Source organism: Doryrhamphus excisus, chromosome 4, assembly GCF_030265055.1.
Source record: "Doryrhamphus excisus isolate RoL2022-K1 chromosome 4, RoL_Dexc_1.0, whole genome shotgun sequence".
NCBI classification, from domain to species: domain Eukaryota; kingdom Metazoa; phylum Chordata; class Actinopteri; order Syngnathiformes; family Syngnathidae; genus Doryrhamphus; species Doryrhamphus excisus.
Window position 1 is genome coordinate 15822432 of NC_080469.1, and position 23447 is coordinate 15845878.

The following is a 23447-nucleotide window of genomic DNA, read 5'->3' on the forward strand; positions in this document are numbered from 1 at the left end:
GGCAGCAGAGTAGTAAAACTTGTGTGGTGTACATCGCAATGTGGAACTATATATTTACTAACTGCTAAAATGGGGAAGATCATGTGCCGTTAGATGGATGATAACAATTTGCCTGAGTTAGACAAGTGAAATATGCGGGCTAGGGTGCATCCAAAAACACAATTATTGAATTTTGATATGGCTGGGTACTAAAAGTGTTCCAATATATGTAGAAACAACACATACAAAATATTTTTCCAATACATGATTATTTAGGGGTGCCATCATACATCTGTTTTTGTGGAATAAAGTGGTGAACAGTTCAATGGTCGCCATGGAGATTTGAGGTCAGCAAAGACAAGAACTCTGAGGTGATCTTTATGTTTTTGTTGGTATTTATACTCCTATTACATATTACTAGCAAATTTGTGGTTTTGTCTTTGAAATTTAAATGATTTGTAGTCATATTTATAGGTATTTAGTGCTCATTGCCTCTACTGTAGCTAACATTAGCTAGCTACAGTTTGCTAATGATAGTTAGCTAATAGCTGAGCAAGCATAACATCAACAGCAGTAATATAGAGTAGACAGTATTGCTGATGCCTCATATTTATTGAGAGTGGTACTGTAGTCCTACATAATCTGATATACACTTCGTTCATTTATTATTTAGGCACTGTGCAGCACAACCCACCAGAGGTGGTCTCAGAGGGCAGCTCTAAGATGCTGCCCTCAACAACTAGTTCCTTTCAGACTAGCAGTCGCAGCTTGGTCTTTGGTCTGGGCCCCCTTTGATAACCCTATAGAAAATGATGCTGTATAGAAGTTCATTGTACTCAACATTTCCAGGTCAACTTTTTGGCAATTAGACTAGAAATTGCACATTTTCCGAAATTTTACAAAAGTTTATGTGTGAGGTGGCACCCCTAAATCTCAATGGATTTCCTCAAAACTTTGCAAAAGACATTTTTATGTTCATTAGAAAAAAATGTAAGGCCAGCCAAATTGATACATTAAACCTCGGATATATTGGATTCAATTGTTCCCACTGGTTTTGACCGATATAAGCGAAATCCGTTATATGCGTATACCGGAAAATGTCCGTTTTACGCATATATCGGATTTATATCCGGTATATGCGTAAATCGGATTTTATCCGTTATAAAAAGGCACTTCCTTGACTATGTTTCCAATGTACCTGGACTGGGCAATGAAAAGAGACGTAAGGTAATGAGAATTTAACTTTATTGGACTCTGAGCATAAGAAATTGTTAATTAAGCTAGGCCCTGTTACGCCCGTCAGGCCTACGTTATTTCCAATAGTGAGGTTAAGATCTCATTCACTGCTGTGCTAGTATTATTGACGTCACTCACTTTTATATTTGTCCTAAATCTGGAGCCAGGAGAAAGACAATAGCCAGTGACATCAACAAGATTAGCATAACGATGCGGCCATCCGATATATGTGAGGGAAATTTAATGGAAATGCATTGGAACGGGACTGGAGATTTTGTCCGAAATGGGCGAAATCCGTTATAAAAAATCCGATATATGCAATGAATTTTTATTGGAAATGCATTACAGAAAAATCGGTTCTTTTTTATCTGTCCGTTGTGAGCGAATTTCCGATATATCCGAGTCCGATATATCCGAGGTTTACTGTATTATGAATTTAAAATTTCCCATTCAAATTTGATGCACCCTATTGCGGGCATTAAATGACATTAGATTTAGTTTTCATAAAGCAACTAAAATGCTACGAATAGTTAATGGTATGTATTTGCAACTTTTAAGTGTGTTGAAAAGCACTACATTGAAAATTATTATTATTATTATTATGGATGTCCACAAACCGATATGCCGATATTGTCCAACTCTCAATTTCTGACATCAGCCGATACTGATACCGATATGTGTAACATGACATATCACGTTTTGAGCGTAGATGTATTTTCTGGGGTTTCCGAGCCTACTTAAATGCATCAAATTGTACTTCCACAGTAAGAGTTATTGTTATTCTTTGGCTTTCTGTTTATTTAGACCACACATAATTGAGATATTATTGGGATTTTTGGAGTGTCCATGTATCTTGTGGCCATCTCATGAGGAAGTGTCATTCTGAGGAGGACTAGAGATGTGTTGGCGATATATATGTATATATATACACACACACACACACACACATATATATATATATATATATATATATATGCACGATGTTGGAATTGGGCTGCTGTTGATGTGTTCAGGTCAGAATAAAGTTCTAAACGAACGTCAGCTTTGGTATGTAAAACAGGCCGCACGGCGGATGAGCGTTTAGTGCGCAGGCCACACAGCTAGGAGACCCGAGTTCAATTCCACCCTTGGCCATCTCTGTGTGGAGTTTCCATGTTCTCCTCGTGCATGCGTGGGTTTTCTCCGGGTTCTCCGGTTTCCTCCCACATTCCAAAAACATGCTAGGTTAATTGGCGACTCCAAATTGTCCATAGGTATGAATGTGAGTGTGAATGGTTGTTTGTCTATATGTGCCCTGTGATTGGCTGGAGACCAGTCCAGGGTATCACCTGAAAACAGCTGGGATAGGCTCCAGTACCCCCGCAACCCTTGTGAGGATAAGCGGTAGAAAATGAATGAATGAATGAATGAATGAATGAATGAATGAAAAACAAAAACTGGTGGATGCCAGCTTGGATATGTTGTGGTTGTTTACCACACATATGCTGGAGTGGCCATATGTTGAATGTTATTATTACATTGTGCAGGTGAACCAAATAAAGTAGCACCAGATACTTGTAGTTTTATTTACCAGAGACAGTTAACCTTACTTAAATTTTTTGTGCTTTTGTGGTGTGATCCCCTCAAACGCAACACTTCTCTCTTCATTGTTCCATACATCCCCTCCATCCATTAACTGCTGTTTCCTTGTCCTCCACGGATGTGTGTGTCTCTTCATGCTCCGTCCAAACTGCAGGGCGCAGTACCACTCATTTGACCGTCTGTCCATTTCATCCATCTGTCCTGACTACAGTCTGAAGATCAAGAAGATAACCATGGATCAGTCCAAGTAACCACCTTCTCTTTGTCCTTTCTTTTCAAGTCTCTTCCTCCTCTTTTAGTCTTGGTCATTTGGTGCATGACTTTCTATGAGTTTATTATGAATGGACACCACCATCCTAGCTGGAAACATCGCAGCTTGATTTAAGATGGAATGTTTTTGTGCCGCATGTTCTCTGACGAAAATATCTGCATCCAAACTGAATTCAATTTAGTCTTCTCTTCTGCCTGCAATATACAGTAGCCTTCTTCTTCTCATTTAATTTACCCACATTCAACATCTGCAACGCCATTCCTGCTTGTGTTTCTCAATGACTGTGTTTATTTTTGATTGCTGTCACTTTTTGTTGAAAGACAAATCCTGTCCAGAGAATGTCATTGTCTTTGCCAGGATGTGTAGAATAAGAAGAAAATAAGATAATACACTTAAGAATGAAAATATATGGTGATATGTATTAATCTGTGAATTACTAAAGAAATACAAAATAATGTATTCATTACGTTTTAGGTGTAAAAAATACTAAATAAAAAATACTAAAAGTATACTGTAATGATATCAATATTTTTAAAACATATATTAATAGCACATATACAGACATAAAACAATATTTTAATTTTATCTTAATACAAATCATTACATTCATGATATTATATTTAAATTGATGCTGTCACATGATTACAAATATTAATCAAATGAATTCGTTTTCTAAGTAATTAATCATGATTAATCACCATTTGCAACAATGTGTGAAATATGCCCATTTATTTTACTGTATTTTATGAACAAAAGATAAATGGATTTATCTGGATTTATAGTATACAGTATATATATACAGTGTATATATATATATATATATATATATATATATATATATATATATATATATATATATATATATATATATATATATATATATATATATATTAGGGTGCATCAAATTTGAATGGGAAATTTTAAATTCATAATATCAATTTGGCTGGCATTCCATTTTTTTCTAATGAACATAAAAATGTCTTTTGCAAAGTTTTGAGGAAATCCATTGAGATTTAGGGGTGCCACCTCACACATAAACGTTTGTAAAATTTCGGAAAATGTGCAATTTCTAGTCTAATTGCCAAAAAGTTGACCTGGAAATGTTGAGTACAATGAACTTTTCATTGTACATTTTCTATAGGGTTATCAAAGGGGGCCCAGACCAAAGACCAAGCTGCGACTGCTAGTCTGAAAAGAACTAGTTGAGACCACCTCTGGTGGGTTGTGCTGCACAGTGCCTAAATAATAAATGAACAAGTGTATATCAGATTATGTAGGACTACGTACCACTCTCAATAAATATGAGGCATCAGCAATACTGTCTACTCTATATTACTGTTGATGTTATGCTTGCTCAGCTATTAGCTAACTGTCATTAGCAAACCGTAGCTAGCTAATGTTAGCTACAGTAGAGGCAATGAGCACTAAATACCTATAAATATGACTACAAATCATTTAAATTTCAAAGACAAAACCACAAATTTGCTAGTAATATGTAATAGGAGTATAAATACCAACAAAAACATAAAGATCACCTCAGAGTTCTTGTCTTTGCTGACCTCAAATCTCCATGGCGACCATTGAACTGTTCACCACTTTATTCCACAAAAACAGATGTATGATGGCACCCCTAAATAATCATGTATTGGAAAAATATTTTGTATGTGTTGTTTCTACATATATTGGAACACTTTTAGTACCCAGTCATATCAAAATTCAATAATTGTGTTTTTTGATGCACCCTAATATATATATATATATATATATATATATATATATATATATATATATATATATATATATATATATATACATACATACAGTATATTAAATCAGCCCTTCATCTCACCCATATTTTGTTGTTGTGTGTTTACAACAAAATGGGGGAAGACGTAGAGAAGTGCTCGACTTTAACCCTGACCTAAACCCCATGAGTCACCTTTGGTATGAACTGGAACAGAGATGGCCCTCACTTCGGCCTAATGTCAGTGATCTCTGACCCTACAAACTTCCGTAAAACTTCTGTAGTATCTACATGGTACATCATATTACGTTGGTGCAAAGGTCAGGTATCCAAATAGTTGGTCCATATAACTAACATTACACATTGTTGTCTAACGTAACAGTAATGAAAAAGTATATGATAGAAAATATGTACTGCATTGACACTTGGTAACATGACTTTATAACGCTTTCCACTCAAAGTTATTGCTTTGTGTTCTCCTCTCAGGTCTTTGGAGCTGTTCTTCGCTACCAACCAGAACAACAGAGGCAGCGAGCACATCAACGACAAATCCCCTCGGCTATGTCGCAAATTTTCCTCCCCGCCTCCCCTCTCCATCTCATCCCGCACCTCCTCACCAGTCAGGACCAGGAAGCTCTCCCTCCACTCCCCCATCAGCGCCAGGGTGGGGGGACTGGACCTAACCAGTCCTCTTACCGGCATGAACCACCATCACTCGTCCCAGTCCGACACCAGTAGCCCCACGTCGGCGCACACCCCACAGACTCCAACGCCTCAGACGCCAACGCCAACCACCACCTCCCCGCCCCCTCCTGTGTCCTCCACCTCCCCTCCACCTAGCTCTTCCAAGCTGCTGCAGGATCAAGCGCCCCCTATTCCCTCATCTCCTGACCAGAGTCCTGTTGGGAGCACAGACGGGGACGAGGCGCCAAAGATTGACCCTTTCATCGGAAAACTGAGGCGCAGTATACGCAGAGGTCAGCTATCTTTTCATACAGGACTTTTCACACATTTCTATGTGAGCAATGGGAAGCACTACATTGTCAACACCCCTATAGCTGCCTTTATAGTCATATGACCCGACATAGTAGATATCATCAGAGATGATCAGATGTCAATTTGTTCCAGTCTAGGGTTGAGTTTCAGCTGGATTACGGCCACGGCAGTAAGTCCGTGTTATTATTATAATATGTTGATTATTATCATTACTATGTTGTTAATATAATTGATCATTTAAACCTACAAAAAAGGCTGTTGTTCCGGTTGTCACCTAGTGACCAACGTAGATTACTAAATTAACAATTTGTATTCTTAATTCTTTGTACTTTAGTTAATACTGACATTTTTATGCTTGAAAACGCTCGATGTTGCTAAAAAGTATGAGAAATTTGTGTTTTTTTACTAGTTGGCCATGCTCAACCACAAAACAGTGTGAACAGTTATTAATTAATATACCAAATTTAAGTCACAATGTGGCGAAGGACGATTGTACTTAATTACTTTATTACTTTATGTTGCACATCAAATTCAGTGTTTTTCATCAACCTCGATGACTAAATTCTGTCATATTCTGGAGTTGTGACGTCTGACTGCCGTGAAATCATTACAACCTTTATTTTAAGCGCTCAGGTCCGCTAAAGAAGACATCTACCCTCACACACTCATTTACTCTAATCGTGGCACTAAACATCGCTCTCGGACCGAGCGGGCAACATGTCTGGATAGCCTCAGACTCTCGTTAGCATGGCTGCAACACACAAACACACGCGTGCAGTACATCAAGTGTGTGCCCAAGCGTGTTCTCAGAGTACACCATGCTGAATGGGAGCAATTAACAAGATAGTGTCACTTCCACTGCTGTGCAACTCTTGACTGTTTATATTTGGTTAGGACGGTTGTCATTTGTTGTTCTGCTGGTGGTTTTTGCACACAGAGCGCAACTATAACATTGTTTCACCATCTAAATGAGAATGGTCAGATAACATTGGAACATTTGGAGATGTTTAACAAGTTGCATTGAGTTACAGTACATAGTAGTTACACGTGTATAGCTCAACAATTAACATGTCTGAAAATGAGTAGGAAGAAGTAGAACTCATAACTTCTCCATGTCTCAGCTGTTCCTGCCCATAGACAGCTGGGATAGGCTCCAGCATACCCACAAACCTAGCGAGGATAAGCATCATTTTTCATCATTTTTCCTGGCTCTGCTAGCTGTCCTGGAGTCGGTGTCCCTGGAGAAAATCATTCCTGAGTCTCCTCAAGGCAGTGAGGCAGGAGACATGTCCCCTTGTCGCTCGCCCTCCACACCACGACACCTGCGATACAGGCCGCCTGGAGGTACTACCACCACCCCGCTTCTTATTGGTTGTATTTAGTATGTACTTATTACATGCCCTATAGTACTTTTCAATGTATTTTCCAGATTGTGTTGAATATAAAATGGAAAAGAGCATATTTGGAAAATTGCCATTTAGTTAATAAGGGGGGATTTAAATGTTTTTGATAGTAATAATAGTAATCAATCAATCAATCAATCTTAGGGAACATAGGGAGTATGTGTTGCCTTCACAAGGCAATGAAAATGTCATCCATGTGATTTATCCCAGCAAATCAATGAAAGGGGGTAAATATTTGTTTTCTTTAAAGTTTCAATTAAATACAATAACATATTTTTTCTGGTTTACATTGATTAATAATGCAAGGGTATGCATAGGTATGAATGTGAGTGTGAATGGTTGTTTGTCTATATGTTTGTCATTGTGTCCCCCGCCTCTCGCCCGAAGACAGCTGGGATAGGCTCCGGCGACCCTTGTGAGAATAAGCGGTAGAAAATGAATGAATGAATGAATGAATGAATGAATGAATGAAACAAATCTGGTGTACCCTCTCTATGTGCCATCAAGTGCATCCATTCATTTTCCTTTGCATTCTTTGTGTGGACCACAAGGGCGGCGCTGAAGAGTTCCTGAACCAGACCATTCATTCATTCATTCATTCATTTTCTACCGCTTTTCCTCACGAAGGTCGCGGGGGTGCTGGAGCCTATCCCAGCTGTCTTTGGGCGAGAGGCTGGTTACACCCCGGACTGGTCGCCAGCCAATCACAGGGCTGAACCAGACCAACATCACTAAATACAGACATGGCCAATATTGTTACTAATATTATTATTATATATAAGTAGTGGTGTTTTTGTGTCTCATTGTAATGTTTTGTTGAACGTTTAATCTTCCTACAGTCCAGTCAGGAGAGAATTCACGTTGCGCAGTTTCCCCCGCTTCAGCTTTTGCTATTGCTACCGCAGCAGCAGGGCACAGTACTCCACCAGGTACACACACACACACACACACACACACGGACAGATCAGTGTGTTAATCCACTCTTCCATCATTAGTGTTCACCAACTCTGAGAGAACCTGTGATAAAGAGTTCATCATTCGTCGGGCTGCGACCAACAGAGTTCTGAACGTCCTGCGACATTGGGTCTCCAAACACTCCCAGGTGTGTGTGTGTGCTTGTAACTGTTTCCCTCATCTGTTGAAGTGTGAATTTAAAACTGCTGCTGTTTGTCTCTGCTGCCTTCACCCACGCGCACAAACCGACTGCTAGCACCATCCTCACTGGCAGTCAATTGGATCAGCGCTTCCCCTAATGAATTGAACATCACGGCTCTCCCGTCCAACTGCATCGACCTGCTTTATGTCTTTTCCTCAATCTTATAAAAAGGGCCAGCGTTATGTTACGTCCTATTACCAACACACATCTCCTCTTGCTCAAAGGCCAAAGCTGCTTGTTAGAGGTGACCTTTAGGAAGGCGTGATGAAAGAGAAGAAGGAAGTGATGATGAGAAGATGTACAAGATTGAATAGCAGCTGATGATCAATCAGGACAACAGATGTTGTTCATGAACAGTGGCAGTGACAAGAACATAAAAATCCAATAAATACAATTAAAAAAAAAAGAAAAACAAATCCTCAATATTTTTAATGGAATGCAAAAATAAAAACAAACATTTGAAAGAATAGAAAATACATATAGAAAATTAAAATGAATAAAACGTTGAAATAATATGAAAAAATAAAATAAACAAGTAATTCAAAATATATATAGAAACATTAAATTAACTTTAAAATTAATACCGAATAAAATGATTTTTAAAAATATTAAAGCATTTAAAATGAATCCTAAATATTTTGCAATTAAACTTAACTATAAATTATGTATATTTAAAAAAATGAACTTTTTACTTTAAAATGACAATAAGACTCATTGACTGTCTTCTTCTTCTTTGTGCAATGAGGACTTTGAAATGAATGGAGAGCTAAAGATGTCAGTCATCTGTCTCCTGGAGGAAGTTCTCAGAGATCCAGACCTTCTTCCTCAGGAGAGGAAAGCCACTGCCAATATACTCAGGTTCTTGGATACACACACACACACTGCAAGCTATATTTAAATAACATCAGCATCATTATCTTTGTAAAGGCAACATTTTTTATATTACTTTTGCCATTTAAGCAAACCTCCATCCTGCATTTTTGCATTTCTTAGTGCTCTTTCACAAGATGAGCAAGATGACGCCCAGCTGAGGATAGAAGACATCTTACAGATGGTGAGAAAACATACACACAGGTTGCATTTAATACAGTAGTTATGTTTTATATCTGTGTGTGTGTGTGTTCAGGCAGACTGTCCCAAGGCGGAGTGTTTTGAGTCTCTTTCTGCGATGGAGCTAGCCGAGCAGATCACTCTGCTGGATCACATCGTCTTCAGGAGCATTCCTTACGAGTCAGTCCTCTTGTCGTTGCACCCACACTGTGCTTTGTGCTTTAGTAGTGTACTCTATGGTGTGCAGTCCTCCCTTGTTTATTGCCGGGGATAGATTCCCAAAATAGCCCACAATAAGTGACATGCAATATATTTGTTTATAATCATTATATGTGTTTTGAGGCTGCTAATTTTGTTTGCATTTTAATGAACAACCTACTTGGTTGGTTGGACACAAGAAATTATTGATTCATGATCTTGGCTCTCCGCCAATTGGCTGTGGCGTTTTTGTGTCCTTGTTGGAGTGTGTTGCACCTGCCGTTGGGTTTATTCCTGAGTTCCACCTACGTGGTTTCTCCGGGGGCTTCTTATGCCATTTGGGTGCACAGTGTTGCTTGCGGCAGGGCAGGGTTCAGAGTCGCATGGTTGTCTATTGTTTACATTACTGTATTGGTGGTGAGCAACAGCTGACACTGTCAGCTAGTTTGCTAGCTACCACAACAAGAAGAAGGTCTACAGCCAATCATGATGCAGAAGACTACACCACTCAACTTCCAACGATGCAGTTCTTCTTAAAGGGCCAGACTAGCCTGTTAGAGCGTTCTTAAGGTGTGAAATTGTGTGACCAGCGATGTTTATGTCTTAGAGACAGCGCCACTGAGGAAAAGACAGGAAGCAGAACTGGAGGTAGCAGAAATTAGGATGCTGAGGTTCTCATTGGGAGTGACCAGGATGGATAGGATCAGGAACGAGTACATCAGAGGGACATTACATGTTAGAGGCCTTGGAGATAAAGTCAGAGAGGTCAGACTGAGATGGTTCGGACATGTCCAGAGGAGAGATAGTAAATATATTGGTAGAAGGATGCTGCCGGGTAGGAGGTGTAGAGGAAGCCCAAAGAAGAGGTTTATGGACGCAGTGAAGGAGGGCATGAGGGTAGTTGGTGTGATAGAGTTTTGTGTGACAGATGCGGAAGATAGGGTTGGATGGAGGAGATTGATTTGCTGTGGCGACCCCTGATGGGAAAAGCCCAAAGAGAAAGAAGATTAAAATTGCACAAAATAATTCAGCAAGAGAAAAGTGAACCATGATGGGGGAACACTGTAATTCATAATCACAACTAAGGTAAATGTTGTCAAATAATTATCATAATAATGTGTTGGCCTTTCAAAGCCATGATGTGAGTGTTTACATTATTTGGCCACTTGATGGCACTGTTGGTCCACATTTTCCCCTCTCCCTCAGCAACCAAGCGGCTGTTCATGCTTCGATTGATTGATGACCAGCTCTTTTATACACCAGTACGTTTCATTGCGTGTTACCTTAGCGTTGAAAGTGTTGATGAGAAAATATGGGACGACACTGATAAAATCACAGTTATGATGAATCTGATTTTAATTGAGCAATTTTCACCATTTAAAAACTCGTAGGCGGTTTCAAGTCCGTACTTTTGAAGTGAGTTGAAAGGAAGCGTTTGTGTGACTGTGGCGTCTCCATTTTCCACAACGGCGAGTTCAAAAACTCCTGAGAGTGAATTTCCTGCTTGCTGTATATGTCCTGAAGTGCCATTAGAATATCTTCATCTTCCCTCATCAAGAGAGTTCCTGGGCCAAGGCTGGATGAAGTTTGATAAGACAGAAAGGACGCCATTCATCATGAAAACCAGTCAACACTTCAACGATGTGAGTTGTTTGTCAGAAACACACAGTCAGCGAGGTATTAACGCAATAATATGTTTCATGAATTACCAGATGAGTAACCTAGTGGCGTCGCAGATTATGACCCACACAGACGTGGGCTCCAGGGCCAGCTCCATCGAGAAGTGGGTGGCCGTTGCCGACATCTGCCGCTGCCTCAACAACTACAACGGCGTCCTGGAGATCACGTCGGCGCTCAACCGTAGCGCCATCTATCGTTTGAAGAAGACCTGGGCTAAAGTCAGCAAGCAGGTATAGTCGGACATCACTCTCATCTGCTGATGGATCACAAACAAACAATACATTAACCTTTGTAGGGATTACTTGGAACAAGTATGTGTGGACACCCGGCGGGGAGAATGGATGTGATTAGAAAAGATGCAGAAAGCCAATTAGCTGCCATGTTTCAACATTGGCTTCTAGACTAACTCTAATGAACATTAAATTAATGAAAAGCAAACACTACTGACACACACGCAGACACACTGTCAGTCATAGCACAGATTCATTCATTCATTTTCTACCGCTTGTCCTCACAAGAATCGCGTGGGGTGCTGGAGCCTATCCCAGCTGTCTTTGGGTGAGAAGCGGGGTACACGCTGGACTGGTCGCCAGCCAATCACAGGGCACATATAGACAAACAACCATTCACACTCGCATTCATACCAAAAGACAATTTGGAGTCACCAATTAACCTAGCATGTTTTTGGGAGGAAACCAAAGTACCCGGAGAAAACCCACGCATGCACGGGGAGAACATGCAAACTCCAATGGAATTGAACTCGGGTCTCCTAGCTGTGAGGCCTGCGTACTAACCACTCGGTCGCCATGCAGCCAGCATAGATAGATGTAAAAATGTATCTTCTATTTTGGAGTTGTAGTTTTGGAGTTTTGGTTGAGTTGATAATAATAATAATAATAATAATAATAATAATAATAATAATAATAATAATAATAATAATAATAATAATAATAATAATAATAATAATAATAATAATAATAATAATAATAATAATAATAATAATAATAATAATAATAATAATAATAATAATAATAAATATGATTAGGTTGAAAAACATATGAGTACCTATTTGGTAGTGAATTAATGAATCATGATTAATTAATTTGAAAACCATGATTAATCTGATTAAAAATGTTAATCATTTGACCAGCCTGTCTTTTTGCTGGTGACAGACAAAAGCCTTGATGGACAAACTCCAGAAGACTGTATCCTCAGAGGGAAGGTTTAAGAACCTGAGGGAGACCCTGAAAAAGTGAGATGCCTTCAACCTTCTTCTGTACCGTACAAGATGCCTTTGAGGGCACAACAAACATCTCCATGTGTGTGTCCCTCAGCTGCAACCCCCCATGTGTCCCCTACCTGGGAATGTACCTGACAGACTTGGCCTTCATCGAGGAGGGAACGCCCAACTTCACAGAGGAGGGACTCGTCAACTTCTCCAAAATGAGAATGGTATGGTCCTTCGGGGACTATTCTACTTCCCTGCTTCCAGGTGACTTGACATCTACGTTTGTTTAGATTTCACACATCATCAGAGAGATACGTCAGTTCCAGCAGACCCCCTACAGGATAGAACATCAAGTTAAGGTACGTTATTATTATGTGGAAAAGAAACTCATTCAAAGCGAAATAGACAAGAATGATGACAAATCCATTTGACATATTTTTTTCATAAATGTTACATGACCTATCTTAATGACATCTTTCAAACATACATGAATATTGATTTGGACCCTTGCAGGCACATTGCAAGTCAGTGAACATAACATAAGCCCCCTCCCTGCCTCAGGTGACCCAGTACCTCCTGGACAAGACTCTGATCATGGATGAAGACACACTCTATGACCTCTCACTGAAGATTGAGCCCAGGCTTCCTGCCTGATTGATTGATTGATAGCGTTTTCTGCCACAAGCTATGCTATACCATGTTATCTCGATGAAGAGGAAGCTGGCAATAGAGAGACTAATGCATGAACCGATGGTCCTCCAGGAGAGCCTAAGGGAGGTTTTTTCAGTGGCGACTGTGGTGCCGCTCGTTGGACGGAGTGGATTTATAGAAATGTAGCATATAAAGAAGGTGTGGCAGCGAGATACCTGAGCTAATGTCTCCGTGTTGTCGTCTGTGTTGCGCCTTTGTCCACCTTTGAGCCTCCCAAAAATGCTTTCTCCAGTCTTGCATGATTTCAGCTTGGGGTGTGTGTGTGTGTGTCTGAATGGCTTTCAGCTTGACCTCTGACCCCTACCGCTTAGCACTATGCATCCCCTGTGGGTGGCTGGCTACAGCGACAAGCCTTAAACCCTTCAATTGTAGAACTGCAGCACACATTTTGGGAAAAAAAAGTCAAATATTTTGATAAAGATGGCTAAAATGCCCTTTATGAATCACATAGATTTTCTACATATGAGAATGGACACCTTACTATTTTAACAAATGAATGGTAAACAATTAAAGAAAACCTTTTTGGTGCCTTCTGATAACGCTGATAAATATTATTATAATAGATTCTTAACGTTTGTTGGCCTCCGCATGTTTGTACAAGCCAATAGCTTCCTCTAGTGGTCACACTCTGTAACTACTGCCCTGAAAGCTTCTGCAGTTCCTGTGCATTTGAACCCATTCCTGTTTGACTGTTTTTGCACTCTCTGACATGTAGCTTTGCTTGAGTGACACGTTAATTCCTTGCATATAAGGTGATTCAACACAAGGGAAAATGTCACCTCCATCGCTCTTGTTTGTGTGGCAAGAAAATTCTGTTTTATTCTGAAGACGAAATGGGGGGGGGGGGGGTAAAAAAAAATTGAATGTTTTTTTTTTAATGTAGCATTTGCATATTCCAAATTGATGAACATAGTTGTCTTGCATGCACACAACAGCTGCATGTTGTGCATGTCTGACCAGCCCCTCTTGCTTCTTAGATGATTATGGTCTGTGTGTGTAGCTGTCAGAAGGTGTTTGTTAGTCACCAGGTCAGCTGTGTGAGCCGTCTTCTTGAAGCTGTGCTTTGCTTGTTTTTTTTTTTTCATTTGAGGTGCCGGTTGTACACTGGCTCGGGACCAATGGATGCTGTGTTTTGTATTGTTAAAAATAATGTGTTTGTTTGTTTTTGTGTTTGTTAATACTGTATTTGTCTGCATTTTTCACTGACGGGGGAAAAAAATAAATCAACATGCCTTATGTGATGGTGTTCCAAGTCCATATCAAGGTGACTATTATTGACAAGACACAGGATGATAGAGTCATTCTTTCAACAAAAAGTGTCTTTCTGGGGCAATATCTATCATAGAGCCATCACTGACTATGTGAAACAGACCAAACCTTAATGAAGCAAAACCTAATCCCAACCACAATGAAAACCAACACCCTACCCACCTAATTCTAACCCTAATACCCATGTGAACCCTCAATTGGAAGCCCAAACCTAACCTAAACCTAACCTAAACCTAAACCTAACAGGTTATCCTTAATTCTGGCTTGACAGCATCACCTCAAAACCTAATGTCACGATCGGGCTTCACCCCCTCGTGACAGCTTCCTTAGTTTTTGTCTTTCCTCCCTGTTCCTCATTCGCGCCCTTATTTTGTAGTCACTTCCTCTGTTGCTGTGTTCTGCTTTCCGTTCCTTGCCATTTTCTCCCGCACCTGTTTTCAATTTCCACACTCCCTATTTAGTTCAGGTGTGTGCTCTTTCAGTTGTCGGTTCATTGTCTTATGTTGAGTTTTGCCTTGCTACTGCGCCATAGCGGAAATAAATACATTTACCTGCATTTGGGTCCTAATCTCTGCATCCTGGGGTCGAACTTTACAACTCACAAGCCGGACCGTGACAGAATGAACCGACCAGACGACGACCTCGCGGAGATGGATTTCTGGACCCTGCAGATTTTTAAGGCGATGGAGGATGTGTGCGCAAGGTTCACTCCGGAGGAGCTGGAGGACATGGTGTGGGGACCGGACGGCACGCTTATCCCCATGGCGTGGGTGTACCCCGGACACGGCATTGACACACCAGCCCGCCGACGACGACGACGACGCCGACGCACGTCTCGGCCAGCTCCAGCAAGGCTTCAACGGACGAAGCCGTCTCCTCCCTCACCTCCGCGCCAAGCCGGGGTGCACCCCCCCGCTCACGCTGCTTCAGAGTGCCGGCCTACCATCAAGCGCAAGAAGGCTCCCACTCCATGTAAGCACGCCGATCTCTCGCCGCTCTCTTCCGGATTCCCGTTGCCTCCTGCGCAACACGAAGAGGAGCGCGGCACATGTTCCCCTCCTGTGCCCAAGCCGCGCAGCCTCAAGGGTTCCCAAACCCTGGCTCCCGTGCCAAACTGCGGGACGGCCCAGATCCCTCCTGTCCCAAAGCCACGCAGCTTCAAGGGTTCCCAAACCCCGGCTCCCGTGCCAAGCTGCGTGACGGCCCAGATCCCTCCTGCCCCAAAGCCACGCAGCTTCAAGGTTCCCCAAACCCCGGCTCCCGTGCCAAGCTGCGTGACTCCCCGAATTCCTCCTGTGCCCAAGCCGCGCAGCTTCAAGCCCCAGCAACCCCTGGCGCTCAAACCCAGCGGCTTGATACTCCAGAGCCCAAACCCCGCCTGAGGTCCCTTGTAGAACTGGTCCGGGCAGCTGAACAGGCGGAACTTAAGACCCTCCTCCAGGTCCCCCTCCTCCCGTCCCTGGTTCCACATCCAGTGGCATACGGCGTCTGGAATCCGCCTTTGGAAGGGGGGGCTACTACGACCAGCTGTGCGTCGGAGGACGCACATAACACCCCGTCCGTCGAGTGTGGTGCCCTCTGCTCGTCGCCCGAAGAGGAACAGCCCGCCGGACCTCCAGCACAACCGGTTCCTCCGGCTAACCGGGATGTGCTGCCTGGTACGTTTCCTCCGGACCAAGATCCTCCTCTCCAGCGCGGGATGCCGCTCCTCCTCCTCTCCAGCGGCGGGATGCCGCTCCTCCTCCTCTCCAGCGGCGGGATGCCGCTCCTCCTCCTCTCCAGCGGCGGGATGCCGCCCTGGCCGCCCCCCAGAGGGGTCCATCCAGGACTCTCACGGGGCCTGCTGTCCTGGGTGCCCTCCAGAGGAGCCCAGTGCCCTTCGGGCCGCTCACCCTTCAGCCCACCCCGGCCGACCTCCGGAGAGGTCTGGCCAGCAACCCACCTCCGGTCCCCCTGCCTCCCGTCCCTCTGTCTTTGGATTTTTGTACGTCTGGAATCCGTCCTTGGGGGGGGGGGGGGGTACAGTCATGATCGGGCTTCACCCCTCGTGACAGCTTCCTTAGTTTTTGTCTTTCCTCCCTGTTCCTCATTCGCGCCCTTATTTTGTAGTCACTTCCTCTGTTGCTGTGTTCTGCTTTCCGTTCCTTGCCATTTTCTCCCGCACCTGTTTTCAATTTCCACACTCCCTATTTAGTTCAGGTGTGTGCTTTTTCAGTTGTCGGTTCATTGTCTTATGTTGAGTTTTGCCTTGCTACTGCGCCATAGCGGAAATAAATACATTTACCTGCATTTGGGTCCTAATCTCTGCATCCTGGGGTCGAACTTTACAACTCACAAGCCGGACCGTGACTTGTAATTGTAAACGCTTAATTTAAAATCCTCATCCTAACTGTTACCCTAACCCTATTTTCAAACCCTAACCCTAAATTTAAACTGTAACTGAAACCTAATCCTAATTCAAACCCTAATTTCAAACTGGAAACCCCAAAGGCAAACCCTCTCTCTAATTTGGAAGCCTAATTGCAAACCCTGATTTGAACTTGGAAACCCTACTTTGCAAAACCTATCTGAAAACCCTAATCTTTGAAATCTGAACTGTCCTTAAAGGAAACAGTAACCCTAATTTGAAAACCCTAATTTCAAATCCTAATTTGAACCCTAACTGAAAACCCAAATTTCATCCATGTAATGTAAATGGATGTAATGTAAAATGTATTTAGTATTCTGTTTGGAAACCCTAACCCTAATTTGAAACTCAAACTGGAAACCCTAAAGGGAAACCCTAATACTAATTTGAAACCTGAATTGGAAACCCTACAGAGTAACCTTAATCTTAATTTGAAACCTGAACCGGGAACCCTACAGAGGACGCCTAATCCTAATTTGAAACCCAAACTGGAATCCTTAATCCTAATTCGAAACCCAAACTGGAAACCCTAAAGGAAAAACCTTACCCTATTTTGAAACCCTAACTGAAAACCATAACCCTAATTTGAAACCTGAACTGAGACCCCTAAAGGGAAACTCTAACCCTAATTTAAAACTTTAGTTGGAAACCCTAAACCTAACCCTCATTTGAAACACCAACTGGAAACCCTAATCCCAATTTGTAACCCTAATTGCAAACCTTAACATTAGACCGAAATTGTAATTGGATAACCCATACTTGAAACCCTGACAGGAAATACTAATTACAAACCCTAATTTTATACCTAATTTGGAAACCATGCTCATAATCTGGAACTCTAAATGGAAACATTGACTGTAAACAGTAACCCTAATTTGAAAACTAATCAGGAATCATCATTTCAAACCTTAAAGCCAAAAACCTGAAGGGAAACCTTAACCTAATTTTAACCCCACCCATAATGACAACCCTAAGTATCACACAAGGAAACCCTACTCTACTGCTTATTGGAAGGTGAGTGTTTCATTAAGCAGCATCAATGTATGTGTCTCTGCTAAGGCCTGAAAAGCAGCCATCAGGATAAACACTGTAGTTACGTATGTTCATGTTGTTTACACTCATCTTGGAGAAATGAGGATTAGACTTCATAAATAAAAGCATCCTGCCATGACAAATTACTACTGGGATTATTTGGGTGAATGCTCCTTTTAAATCCTCATCCTTTTTCAGGCTGCAGATTAATGACGTATTAACGCTGCATCAGAGTGTGATGGTCATGAATGAATATGGCTGTTATCCCATTCATCACCAGGGGCGGGATTTAACTAATGGACGTTAAAATTGGATGTTCTGAGAAGGACTCGGTCACAGGAGGTTCAGAACTCACTGCAAGTCTGTTTAAAGAGTTGCCGGATCATCCTGGTGTTATTGAATTGACCTGAGAAAAAGTCGTCTTATATTTATACAAACTAATAGGTGACGCCAATTGGCTTTCCCCTCCCAGGTGAGCTTTTTTTCCTGTCACACACACATACACCAGCGAGCAAGTTAACAAACAACAGAGGAGTTCTGAAGCTAATTTTAAGAGTCATCTTATATACGGGTCAATACTTTTTAACCCTGTACAACAATGACAGAGTGTCATTTCCCACTTCCTCGATAGCTTCCAAAGTGTGTTTCCATCCGCTTCAGAATAAAAAGTGACAATTGCAGCAATTCAAGCGAAAAAAGCGATATCCGGCGTTTTAATTGAATCATCACCGTTGAGCAGGTTTGAGATTAATCCTGCTTAAACAGCGAGGCAGCTAGCCGGGAATGTCGAGGGGAGTAAGAGCATGTGGGATAATCCCATTAGCAGCTGCACATTCGTGCATAATGTGCAGTTGAAGACGACGGAGGTCAACAAACTGAACCTTCGTCGAGTATTAGAACACGCATGTTAATTTTGTATATAAGCCTTTTTCAATATGTCGCCATGAAAGCTAGCGCATAGTTTGCCTGTGGAACATATCGGATTAGGAGAAATTAAAATAGATGCACCACATTGTGACGCCGAGTGCTAATGAAGTGTTTTTAATGGGAAGATAAACATACACGCTGTTTGTTCTAAAATTCCACAGTTTGTTTATGGAGATTTGAATTAGTGAGCACGGGCAATTTCTTTGAACCATTCAACCCTGCAGCAAAAAAAAAATAAAAAATGCAGGCTATTTTTTGATGTATGCATGACATTTAAAAAAAAACCCAACAAATCCAAAATGTTCTTGTAGTTCTTGTTTGAAAACAGACCATTCCAAATCTGCTTTGTCATGCATTACGGTATTTTTTTTTATTTTCAAAATGTCATGGTGATACAAACAAGAGTGACTGAGAAATGGGTACAAACATAAGGAATATTAATCTAAAAGACAATGACCCGTGAATTAACCTTTACTTATGAAATAAAAGTTAATATAATTGGAAAAGTGAATTAAATTTCTACTCATAACAAGAAAAAGACTTATGGATCGGTATAAACAATGTATGTATTTACAAGTAGTGTTGTTCACGTCTTCATTCCACTGTGCAGAAATTGTCCAGGCTGTTCTCATGGGCTTTGGTCAGCTGGTTGCGTTCCAGTAGTCGGTACTGGAAAGACACTCGGTTGATGTAGTTGCCACTGGAGACCAGTCTCACCACAGAGTTATCACAGCCGATCTTCATCTGGGCTGAGGAACCACAAAGGGAACCACAGTCAGGTCCAAACGTTACTCTAAGGGTTACAGAGCTTAGCATATTCTTCCAATGCAAGACTTGGATAAGAAATCATACAATCATGCAACAATAGCGTGAATCTTAATATTTGTCAATGAAACGTTCTGCACCCAAAAAGCAGGGGAATCCAGCCATCACATTAAAAGTTGGATTTCTGGACATGCTGAATGAATGCAGAAGGTATATGGAATACTGTAAATTAATCTTCAGTTCATGGACAACAATGAGGAGAAGTAAGAGGAGTAATTTGTATTGACGAGGATATAAAAACGCTACAGTCGAACGATGCCAGGACAAGTCACAGGAATGAAATGCACTTAATCATTTCTAATGTCCAACCTAGTAAGTTGAAAATTAAACTTCAAAATAAATTTGAACTGTGAGAGTATTTAAACAAGAAAGAAATATGAGAAAATGCAAATGCCTGTTTAAAAAAAGTGTATAAAATGGAATGGTGACAAGTTTTACAGCCTTATAACTTTCTTACGGCGCCTTCACTGAAAAATCTATTGTATTTGAATGAGGTAATTTCGAAGTTTGATTCTAAAAAAAAAAACGACTTACCAAGACCGCTGAGTGGAAAGCAGAGATCAGCCACGGGGAACATGCGAGATGTGTCCACTCCGTTTCCCCCCAGCAGCTCCACATAGTCACCAGAATCCGAACAGCCGGACCAGAGCCTCACCTTCACAGAGACAAACAATCAATTTTTTATGTACTGTATATGTACACATATGTACTTACTATATTGTATAAATATGAACTTATCTCATAGAATGTACTGCCAGTGTTGATTTTTGGGAATTTATTGTAATAATAAGATAACAGCAAAAGGTTGAGCAAGTTTGTCCATCATGTCTTGTAACACCACTCCAGTCCTGCAGAGGCACCAGTGAGTGATGCTAACGTTCTACTGTAACTATTTTATATCAAGTCCACCAAACCGTGCTAATGATAAAAAGAACATCTCCATACAGTCCCGCCATATGTCCATATTATGTGTGTCTCACCTTGGGGCTGATCTCATTACTTTTGGCCTGCTCCAGGCTCAGTTGTGTCAGCTGGATCTCCACTGGGTAGATGATGGAAAAGCTGCAGTTCCTGTGCTGGTGCGCCATCACCATGGTGAAGCTGCCCTCTGGACTCTGAGACATGATGTTACAAGCTTGACATAACAACACACAAACAGACACAGGAGGACAGCTTTGAAATGTCAAATGGAATCATATTTGGTAACTTCACACCTCGTTAGAAGGCAAATTTGGTAGCTGAATAGAATTGAATATATAACTAAATGTAAGGCTGCACGGTGTTCGAGTGGTTAGCACGGGGACCCAGGTTCAATTCCATCTCTGTGTGGAGTTTGCATGTTCTCCCCGTGCATGCCTGGGATTTCTCCGGGTACTCCGGTTTCCTCCCACATTCCAAAAACATGCTAGGTTAATTGGCGACTCCAAATTGTCCATAGGTATGAATGTGAGTGTGAATGGTTGTTTGTCTATATGTGCCCTGTGATTGGCTGGCGACTCGTCCAGCGTGTACCCTGCTTCTTGCCCGAAAACAGCTGGGATAGGCTCCAGCAACTAAATGTAACTAAATATATTGTTGGTTGTTTTTTTAAATTTAAATGTTGTGACCTCTATTGCAAGTTGCATGAATCCCATTGACTTCCATTATAAACACATATTTGGTGATATACACTACAGTAACCCGGATGTATTATAATTAGGCTTGTCAAATGACTACAAATTATAAACAGATTAATCACAGTTCTTAAATTAATTAATCACGATTAATCACCACAAGCAACTACGTATGTCTGAAATATGCCCGAGTGAGGATAAGTGATGTAAATTTAGCTGAGAATTTTTTTTTTTTTTTTAATTTTACACTTTATTGAGGACCATTTTGGCAACAAAGGGGAAAAATTGTTACTTTATTTGGAAAGAGTGAATCAAGAAGTGGCGTGGTACAGTATGAAGATATGTTGTTTTGACAGCATTGACCTGTGATTTATGTTGCTTACCAATATCTGCCATTCTTTTTATACATATGCTATTTTGACCCTCACCCACCATCACTATTACACATGATTGACACGATGTCGAATAGGACTTTACTAAAACCAACAGTTTTCACTTACGAAAAGGGTTGTGCGGCTTTTTCACAACAAGAGTGAAGCCACGGTCAGGGTTGTGGATGCGGAAGAAGATCATGGCAACGTTCTGGGAAGAGCGACTGGTGTGACTCGGTGCCGTCGGGGAGCAGAAGTCTGTGTAGCGCTGGTGCATCGGCAGGGGGTGGTCCTCACTGCTGGGAAACTTCTCTCCCTTTAGAACCCAGCCGTCAAACATCTATAAACACATTATATTGTGTAAAAGCATCCAATTCAAGACCGGCATCAAAAACGTATTTATTTAAGAATATGATTTTTATTGTGTTTTTTTCTAATAGAAAATAGAGTATAATTGAATCCAGTTCCAATGAAAGGACAATAAAAGCAGCGTTATGGTGGGACCTTGATGAAGTCGCCGGCGTTGCAGTCGATGTTGACGTCGGACAGTTCCAGGCTGATGACCTCACTGGGCTCGCCGATGACGAAGGTGGCACAGGCGAGCTGCTGTCGCGACGCCACAAAGGTGAAATAGCCTTCTGTGGCCACCATGTCCAAACACCCTAACAATGTGGAGAACCCAAAAAGACATTCATAACTATGTAGTGTCCTAAACAGTTGGAGAATGCCCGGTGGGGTACTTTATGGTGGTCTACAAGGATTTTTTTTTTCAAGAGGCAGAATTTTAGACACAGATGCAGCTGTGGTCAAAGAATGTGCACAAACAACAATAAATAAGTGACCGTAATGAAGGTGTATACACAATTTCTGTGCATGAGTGACTCACCGAGAGGCCGTCTGAAAATAAAATCCTCTGTCTCTCTCTTCTGGTCCAAACTGAGAAGAGAATATAATCCATCAAAGTTGTCTTCATCCTGAATGGAGAGGAAACAGATGTCAGCTCATGGGATGAATGGAGTCATAATTTAAATATTAGAAAGGTGATGGTTTACCTGGATGTAGCGGCTCAGCATCATCCGGGATGACAGCGAAAGGAGGAGGAAGAGCAGTTGTGTGCGCACCGACGCAGACATGCTGACGGTGAAGTCTGGGAAAGGAGAAAGAACAGCTGCGTCTGCGCTGTGGATGCTTTTATAGAGCAGCCGCAAGCTCAGTCAAGCATCCAGCAGGACTTCCTCTCGTTTCAGTCATGTGGACACAGATGACACCGCATGGGAGCGGAGTAGGCAGGACTCCAATCCAAGTATTCATAGCAGCATCATTATGACTGTTTTTTTGTTTTTGTTTTTATGCTTTTTCTTTTAGTTTACAATTAAAACTACTTTCAAAAAATGATCTGATAACAATAAAAATAATTATCCCCACTTTTATATACATTTCAGTGGAATTAATGTGATGATAGAATGAAAGAATGATGAAAATGATTCAAACAAAACTAAGCCAAAATAGACATTTTCCTTAACAAATCAGAGGCCAATTACTTAATAATTATTATTATTATTTTAATAATTATTATACAATATTATAATAATTACATAATAATTAATAATTACTTAAAAATAATAATAATTACTATATTAAATAGACATTTTCCTTAATAAATCAGAGGCCAATTACTTAATAATAATTATTATTATTATTTTAATAATAATTATACAATATTATAATAATTACATAATAATTAATAATTACTTAATAATAATAATAATT

At 41.1% G+C, this 23447-nt stretch overlaps 2 protein-coding genes across 5 annotated transcripts in view; one reads left to right on the top strand and one right to left on the bottom strand.

The window, feature by feature from the left end:
• Positions 1–15131, top strand: part of rasgrf2b (Ras protein-specific guanine nucleotide-releasing factor 2b) — a 40790-nt gene extending 25659 nt beyond the window's left edge. The window contains exons 15-28 of one of the 4 annotated variants that reach the window (XM_058070931.1): positions 2951–3043; positions 5298–5788; positions 7026–7151; positions 8050–8139; positions 8206–8312; positions 9112–9224; positions 9360–9420; positions 9493–9596; positions 11173–11257; positions 11327–11524; positions 12467–12546; positions 12629–12746; positions 12813–12881; positions 13084–15131. In XM_058070931.1, the coding sequence (XP_057926914.1) occupies positions 2951–3043; positions 5298–5788; positions 7026–7151; positions 8050–8139; positions 8206–8312; positions 9112–9224; positions 9360–9420; positions 9493–9596; positions 11173–11257; positions 11327–11524; positions 12467–12546; positions 12629–12746; positions 12813–12881; positions 13084–13176 (1828 nt within the window). In that variant the 3' untranslated portion in view covers positions 13177–15131. Of the gene's footprint in view, positions 1–2950; positions 3044–5297; positions 5789–7025; positions 7152–8049; positions 8140–8205; positions 8313–9111; positions 9225–9359; positions 9421–9492; positions 9597–11172; positions 11258–11326; positions 11525–12466; positions 12547–12628; positions 12747–12812; positions 12882–13083 lie in introns of those variants that run through there. The other 3 variants (XM_058070932.1, XM_058070933.1, XR_009129610.1) reach the window with 3 other exon arrangements.
• A 3954-nt stretch (positions 15132–19085) lies between these two features.
• On the bottom strand, positions 19086–22866 carry crhbp (corticotropin releasing hormone binding protein). Its single transcript, XM_058070849.1, has 7 exons — positions 22730–22866; positions 22564–22651; positions 22182–22339; positions 21807–22017; positions 20674–20828; positions 20228–20348; positions 19086–19617 (listed from the first exon to the last, which is right to left on the bottom strand). Exons 1-7 carry the CDS (start codon positions 22808–22810, stop codon positions 19463–19465), a joined length of 969 nt encoding a protein of 322 aa, XP_057926832.1. The 5' UTR covers positions 22811–22866; the 3' UTR covers positions 19086–19462.
• Between the last annotated feature and the right edge of the window lie 581 nt (positions 22867–23447).

Bases quoted from the DNA above. Each gene is read 5' to 3' on its own strand.
- crhbp (XM_058070849.1), bottom strand. From the start codon at position 22,810: ATGTCTGCGTCGGTGCGCACACAACTGCTCTTCCTCCTCCTTTCGCTG. The intron at 22,652-22,729 runs GTAAACCATCAC...CTCTCCATTCAG, and splicing joins TGCTGAGCCGCTACATCCAG to GATGAAGACAACTTTGATGG. The intron at 22,340-22,563 runs GTGAGTCACTCA...CCACATTGTTAG, and splicing joins TATTTTCAGACGGCCTCTCG to GGTGTTTGGACATGGTGGCC.